Source organism: Pelecanus crispus, chromosome 1 (assembly GCF_030463565.1).
Source record: "Pelecanus crispus isolate bPelCri1 chromosome 1, bPelCri1.pri, whole genome shotgun sequence".
In the NCBI taxonomy this organism is placed as follows: Eukaryota; Metazoa; Chordata; class Aves; order Pelecaniformes; family Pelecanidae; genus Pelecanus; species Pelecanus crispus.
The window spans coordinates 86365552-86373691 of record NC_134643.1 but is presented as its reverse complement, the minus strand read 5'-3'; the positions used below and the strand labels follow the sequence as shown (position 1 = coordinate 86373691).

Sequence of the window (8140 nt, the reverse complement as noted above, 5' to 3'; positions counted from 1 at the left end):
TAAGGAACTGATGAGTACAGACAAATGTGTATGTTGGCACATGAAGATACACAGGAGACTATTCTGGATTTGTGAGTGTTATCTCTTTGAATGCACTACTGTATCTTGAGTCTTAGGTCCAGCTTCAAAATACTAATATAATTTTGTTAACCCTGATGTGGCATTAGGCAGGAAGAATTCAAATTCCAAAAGACCTCTTAATGTGAAAAGAAATCTCAAAGACAATTAAGAATGGAGAAAATTAGTTCATTTATCTTTTCACCTATTTTGTTTTCAATGCAATAAACAACTAGAAAGTAGAAAGTGCCTCTTAAAGAATCAGTGCAATAAGGCTGTGGAAGAAGCTGATCAGGTCTCTGTTGATGTGGAAGACTTCTATTCCTGCTGAAATGCAATTTCACTCTGTGTATTTCATAATTCCTCATCTTAAAGAACTAAGAGCTATGGAGAAGTGCCTTTAGTATCTCAAGTCTAAGCAAATTAATTCTTTTCTTCAGTAAAATGAAGTTTCTTAGATCCTGAAGTTTGCTATGTGGACTTTCACAAAATAAATAACTAGCCTTGATCACCTGCAACTGTTTTCATCTAGACCCTCAGCTGGAAAGGGATGAATGAGTCATAGGGTCAAACTTCTTTGCCACCACAAGACACAAAATGTATATAATCAGGCAGGTCTGTGGTGCCACTCCATAGGTATTTGTTAGTCAGAAATCACCCTCCTTTCTACACTGATATTTTTTCCTTGGCACTGATATTTTTTCAGCTTTGTAAACAGTTTCATACTAAGAAAAGAAAGAACTGTTGGCTGTGAAAATGTTTTTGTCTAGATTGACATTATGAGTACCAACAGGAAAATAGCTCAAGTTTTGCCTGGTAGCAGTGGTTTGGAAGCTACAAAGGGAGAAGAGATCTGATCCTGCTCTTTGATTAGTCAGGGAAAAGCAGAGGCAGTACTGCTGAAATCAGTGAGGTTAAACTTGAGTGAGATCAGTCAACCCTGTTGTGTTAAAGTGAGCAAGGCTTCATGTACAGCATAGCTTAAACTACCATCAAATTTAGCTCCCAGGTAGAAACTCATCACTCCTGCATCCCAAAGTGGCTATCCTGCTGTGCAGGGATTACTTATGAAGCCCTTTTAGATAAAAGACATTTGGCAGGGAGTGTATAGACTGAAAGGGGCCAGGAAGGGAGATGTAGAGTAAATTTTATTTTCTGATCTGCTATCCTCAATGACTCACAAATCTTTTCTATATAGATCCTGCACACAGAAGGTAAGAGAGATAGTTCCATCACTGCATGCTGCCTGGAGCCCATGACAATTTCCAGAGACGGGTAAAGCTAAGAAGCCTCGTGCCTTGTTTTCCTCTTATCACCCCTTTCCGCAATCTTCCTTTCCAGTTGCCTCACTGTTTTCACCAGCGCTGATCTCAGAGTGGTGATGGGGTTGCTTATCCTCCCAACACCTCCCAAGGAAACACCTGGGTGTTTCACCAGGGCCACTCTAGGGTAATAGTTCTGGAGCCTTCACCAAATTCCAAATTTAGATCATTAGATTGCAACATTCTTCAAGCTGCTCATTTGTGATGGGAAAGGCCGAGAGTGAGAGGCTTGGCTGATGTTGAGAGCAGGCAATGCACAATGGGACAAAACGTCATTGAAGTGCTGGGATCATAGTACTGCTGGTACTTCTGTTGCAGGTGGAAGTTACAGCCAGAAGACTTCAAAAGAAATTATTTGCCTGGCCAACATCCAAAGGTGGTATACCTGCTGTATGAAATCAGGTGGAGCAGAGGTACCATCTGGAGGAGCTGGTGCTCAAACAATTCTAAACAACATGCTGAAGTCAACTTCTTGGAAAATTGTTTCAAGGCCAGGCCATCAGTTTCTTGCTCCATCACCTGGGTGCTATCTACTACCCCCTGTGGGAAATGCTCCAGAAGAATTCTGGAGTTCCTGAGGGTACATCCCAATGTGACCTTGGAAATCTATGCAGCCAAGCTCTTCAAGCACCTGGATATCCGTAACCAGCAAGGTCTCAGGAACCTGGCAATGAATGGAGTCATTATACGTATCATGAATCTTGCAGGTAACCCAACTACTCTTTGGCTTTGTCTAGGTGTGGATTGAAAGTTCTGGGATTATGTGCACTCTCAGCAGTTGTGCTTTGTAATAGTGGTGATGACTGGCATTTGTGAGGACTAGTGAGTGTAAAAATGCTATTCTGTTCTGCCTTATTTCTTCCCCAATCCCATACAGCAGCAGGACCAGCATGGTCATTTCCTCTTGCCAAATCTGAACAAGGAGATTTATGTCTTTCTCTAGCCATCCATGCCTCCTTTATATACAGTGAAAAATCCTGAGCGTAAGATAGAACCTGCCCATCCTAGCATATATATGCAGATCAGCTTGCCAGCTGCAGCAAGCAATTGGTTTCCTGTGATAGCTATAGAAGAGGAGGAGACATATCTAAAGCAGACTTTCAGATGATGCATCACAGAGGACAATTGTGTCTTGTATGTGTGTCTTTTTGTGAGTATATCTTGCTTGCCTGTTGATGTTGTTGTAAAAATAGTCCAGACAAGTAGCTCACAGAAAGGAATGTACATTTAAAGAGATGAATTGCACATACCTGTCTGGATACTTACTACTGGAGTGTGCATCTACAAAACCTACCAGGTCAAATGCAAACTTAAAGGACATTGCTTATCTTGGGGAACCTGTCTCTGGGATTATACCACCAGAGCACTGACAGAAGCTCTGGCTATCCTATCAACACTAAGATCAATATGAAAATGCTAAATATTAGGGTGTTCACTCCAGGTTTTCCCTGATTGTTGAGAGAAGTCAGACAGATTCATGACTGAAGCAACATATTTATTGTCTTACCCAAAGCTGCTGTGATCAAGCACAGGGCCACCAAAATGTATGCCTGAACAGCCCTGATTACATGTGCCACTTCCCTTTACAGTCCCTCCAAAGAAGCAGCCTGCCACTCACTGATTCCTTGTCCCTTGGCCAACATGCTCTGGCTTTATGTCCTGATGTGCTATCTGTGATAGGGGTTGCCCAAGCCACCGTAGTGATCTCTTTCTCTCTGGCAATTCCCTTTTTTAGACATATTGCTATTTGTAGAGTTTTGGTTCCCCTTTCCACTAACTTATTTGTGTAGTTGCAAGTCATTGTTGGTCCCTTGCATGAATACCCTCAGATGAATATCTTTCTCCTGCCCTTTACCATTGTCTTACTGAGAAAGAAGTGACTTACTGACATTCATGGAGAAAGAACTGGGCATGCCTTTCATCAAGAGTGACTGGATATCTCTCTTCTCAGATTACAGTTACTGCTGGAAAAGATTTGTTGCACACCAACATGGAGAAGATGATTATTGGCCCTGGGACTTCTGTCCATACATCTTTCTGAATTGGATAGAGCTCCGTCATATCTATTTGGTTAGTAGGCACTTGAAGAAAATGCTGAGAGTGAAAAGTAATGCAAAATCCTAGGAAAAGGAGGTTTGGAGGATCCTGGCAATGGCGTTAGCAGAAACAATAACAGGAAAATAAGCATGGGCTTGATGCTGCATGAACAGAGGGCCAGGTGGGCAAGAGATTGCCAAGGACTACGCTACTACATTGCGCCTTTGTGGCCAGGAGTAGAGAATAGATTTAGCAATAGTCTTTTTTTTTTTTTTTTTACTAAAGAAAGGGTAAATTATTTCAACCCTTTACATGGGTAAGCTACAAGTTCATTAGCTTGCAGCTTACTGGAGCTATTTGATCCCAAAAGCTCATTCAGCTGTGTAAACATGATTCAAGTACACTCTTTTTGCCTCTCAGGACTAAAATCCTCTCAGGATTTTAGTTAAGTTCTGAGCAAGTTCAAAAGCCCAGATGGGTGGATTCACTTTCAGGATCAGAGCTTACACATAAGTGTACCATATGACTGAGATCTGCATTCCCTGTTTCTCACAATCCATACAATTGCAAAAGTTATTTGTATCACCTGATATCCTACTACACAAGAAATAGAAGGTGGTCTGCTGAACAGGGGAGAAGACCAGGACTGGTGTTAACTTCCTGGTGCAGCCACCCTTTGTAGGGAAAGCCAGTTCTTACTTGAACTGGTCCCTATATGTAGAATAGGGGCTAACAGAATGGATGGCAGGAGGTAGAGGAAGGGATGCACAGAACTACATAATACCGACAGGAATTTAAAATCTAGAAGGAGGAAAACTAACCTGTTTGTAGGATGATATAAATGCCTTGTTTTATTTCTGACTGAGGAAAAGGTACACATTAGACTTCATTTCAGTTCCATCCACCCCAAATTTACATAGGTCTTTTAATACCTCAGGACCTGACCTTTCTAATTCTAACTGTCTGAATAAGACATTCAGGTGACACGATACACAGTCAGTGGCATTATCTAGTCAGTCAGCTGATCTAACAAAGTAGCTAATGCAATGTAACTGTTTAGGAGATATTTTTCCCTTGGCTTTCAGCCTTCCTGAGTATCCTAATGTCGGAGATGATTAAATAATTTAGCAGCTTATGCACAATCAAATGCATAGTCTGATGCTTACCGGTGAGCTGAACAGAGCTGTCTGCTAAATGCTTGTGAGTACCAACAAACTACAGCCAACCCAGCACAGTTCCCTGGGCAGCAGCACAAGGCATATATGCCCTTCAGGTCTTGGTTTTAAAGAGCCAGCTAACAAATGACTTGTCCCTTCCTGTGCCCCTGGCAACCTTGTTGATTATTGCAGAGTCCTGGTGGCTAGGAAGCTTGCACTGGGACACTCATGCTGAAAGTCAGGCACTTGCTCAACTGCTTTGCTGTCTCAGCCAAACTCAAGCCACCCCTAAAATGAAGGTGAATAGGGCCCATTATCAGTAGTGCTGACTAACCACCAACCCTCCACAGATGGAATGAGAAGGTCTGTGTGCTCAGCCCTTGTGAACACCCAGCCTCATTGTAGTAATTGTGCGTGTTCAGATAAGTCTCATTGACCATTGCCAGCTGACACAATTCTTGGGGCAGACCAAGACCCCCTGAGCACAGAGGTGTGATTAGGAGAGTTCATTCCAGGCACGTGCTCCAGAGAAATACAGACCATTTTGTCAAGTCCTGGCCTCCCTGGCACAAGAAAGACACTGAGAAACTGGAGAGGGTTTGGTGGAGTACCACTGCAATGGTCAGGGTGCTGGAGCATTTTCCCTACCAGGAGAAGCTGAGGGAACAGGACAACTTCAGCTTTTGGCATCTAATTTTTAATGTTCATGTTTCTTTCTTCCTGCTAGGGGCTTCCTCCATTCCTGGCAAACTTTGAATTCTAACAAGCATCAGCAGCATGCTTTCAAGCTCACTTTGTGCATCATGACATTATTTATAGGACTGGAAAAGCCAGTCCCTGGCAGTCTTCCTCATGACAGCCTTGAACTGTGAGTTTCATACTGTCACCAGAGAAGACTCATATCACTGGCTAGGCATTGCTAAGTATTGGACACAGCAGAAGGAGCACATGAGAAACCATCAGGAAGTTTGGATGATGCAGCCAGAACACAGTGCTCTGGGCCTTTCAAGGCTTCCTGAGATCCAGTGGGCCCCAGGATCAGGCCTTTCATGTCTGCTGATTCTGCAATCAGATACTGCGAGTACACTCTTGGGATGCCAATGAGGAACAATTTTCCTGCTCTGATCTGTTCCAAAGAAATAATCAGGGCAATGCATTCTGGTTTTGAGAATTTCTTATGAAGATCACTTTTATGGCTATGTGTGTATGTTTCAGAAAATACCTCATGCTATTAGTATTTATGTAATATTATTTTTATATTACTGCTTTTATTACAATATAATACACTTATATTACTAAGGATTATATTGCTTCATTTTAAGGTTTTAGTCTTCCTGGTTTTATGACTGTAGAAACAACAGAATAAAAAGGAAAATATCAGCTCTGTGGAAACTTTGCTTTTCTTGTTCAGTTCCTGGGCACACATCCTTCCCCCACGCTCTGGAGTCACAGCTGTTCATTGCAAACTGGGGGAACACAGTAAAAAATCTCTGCTTTTCCAGCTGGAAGCACAGAGTGGAATGGTGAGGTAGGAGATATTGAAAGCTCTGAGCTATCTCTACGGGCAGAAGTCAAAAAGAAGATACAGGTGTGTTGGGCCTTGCAGCAGTTTTCAGTTTGCACTGCAAATAATGCAAGACATCTGAATGAATCATGCTGGGAGCTCCATGTTTCATGATTCCCAACCTCTCCAAGCAGGAGGCCCATTGTGTGATCCCACTGGGGAAACGTGCTGCTGCTGGGATCTGCAACATGCAGGCACAAACGATTATTTGAAGAATAAGGCAGGGGATGGTGGGAACCATGCGTATCTCTTCTAGCTGATTAATGCTTATAGCATCCTTTGGCCACACCAAAATCTCCAGTTGTTTAGCAGACAATCAAGACAGGCAGAAAAGTTGCAGGCTGAGGAAGGAGCTCCAGCCCCTGCTGTCTGAGAGAGTATCTAAAGCTGAGCGCAGCTGTCTGGGGAGTGTCTCCTGCATTAACCAAGTAAAATTACTCCAAGCAATGTATAGTATGGCTAAAGTTTTCTTCCTCCTGTCCAGGTCCTTAGGCTGGATGTCACATGTCTTCTTTCTGGCCATTCTAGTGTTAACTGTTTCCTTAGGGAGAAATCAAACCACTTGATCAACATGTAGTTGAGTACACTGGGGTCCATAACTATTCAGCAACGTAATTTGTAAGTTACTGGTCTGCTGTGGAATGTGGCAACTGGATTGAGCCTGATCAACGTATATATATCTTCAAACATCCTCATTTCTGTCTTGCTTTGAAATGTCATTATGCTACAGAAGTTAGCTGTCCCATCTGAGAATCTAGAAAGTACAATAGCACAAAGCTATACAATAACGTGTAGCATCCATGGCGAGCATAAAATGGAAACCCTAAGTCTTAAGAAAATCTGCAAGACCTGAAGATGATCCATGTCTCTTGCCATAAATACTTAAGTATCATAGACTCTTGCTCACAGCTTAGCATCACACAGAGAAGGCTTTGCCCATAGCAGTGTGGAAATTACTGACACATTGATATTTCACATGAAATAATCTAAAAATGCTGGCAGGTGTCGCTATGTTTCTGTACCTCAGACTAAATATGCAGTCAGACTTTGACCTTGGCAAGGTTGGAGCTCAGTGTACCTAAAATGCCAACTCTCTGGAGGAAGATGGCAGGTTGGGTGGCTCAGGTCTTTGGAGTAGGAGGATGACATTGCCTGGAGGTTAGACAAGATGTGAATTTGAATTAGGAGGGGAAGGTGTGTTGATGGGAGAGAATTTGTTTGAGAAGACCCAAGAAAGACAACAGGAGCCTTCTGTAAGTAGCACTAGGTGAAGGGGATTAGATGGTCCAGAAGCTAGGGCTGTGGCAACCACAGTGTTCTACATGAGAAAGGACCAGTAGTCCAGTAAGGAATAATATATACCAGTCTAAAGTTGATCTTAATCCTATAACAGCAATATTGTGACCTGCTCCAAATTAATTGCTTTTTCCTGCAGTATCATCTGAGGGTGAGTACAGACCCTGCTGTGACCCTGCTGTGAATCCTCCAATTTTGTTCTGGACCGTTCAAGGCCCATCTCAGTGAACATTACCATGAAGTAGTTTTCCTGCAGGGAAGGTAGAGGACAGTGCCTTTACTGCAGGACAGAGGGGTTATTCCTGGCACACCAAGAGGATCACTATTCTTGCTTTGAACTTCGCCTAATACTCATCTGTTTAGCCCCAGGCCAGAGAGCCTTGGATGAGGATGGGGTGGTGGCCAAGGGAGAAAAGCAAGGGAGAAATCAGGATATACAGCAGAACAACAGAGGGCAAAATGATTGATGAAGGAGGAAGAAAATGAGATCCCGCTAGGCTCCTCAGTTTCATTTAACACGGGTCTCTGCAGCATTATCCAGTGCAGCTTCTCTCAGACATGTGGTGCAGTAGGTGTGGTTCTCTTCAGGTTATGTGGAATGCCTTGGGGATTAATAAGAGTACGTCAGCACTAGCAAGACTATGAGATGGGTATGCAACCTGATGATTTTTGGACACGCATCCTGGAAGCTGTTGGGCCTACTGCTG

The 8140-nt window shown here is 43.0% G+C and overlaps 1 protein-coding gene across 1 annotated transcript; it reads left to right on the top strand.

Annotated features, from left to right (window-relative positions):
• Window positions 1-611: 611 nt before the first annotated feature.
• LOC104031014 (C->U-editing enzyme APOBEC-1) lies at window positions 612-5370 on the top strand. The gene is made up of 4 exons (XM_075727787.1): window positions 612-689; window positions 1687-2086; window positions 3331-3449; window positions 5301-5370. The coding sequence occupies exons 1-4, from the start codon at window positions 612-614 to the stop codon at window positions 5334-5336; spliced, it is 633 nt and encodes a 210-aa protein (XP_075583902.1). The 3' UTR covers window positions 5337-5370.
• The last annotated feature ends 2770 nt before the right edge of the window (window positions 5371-8140 follow it).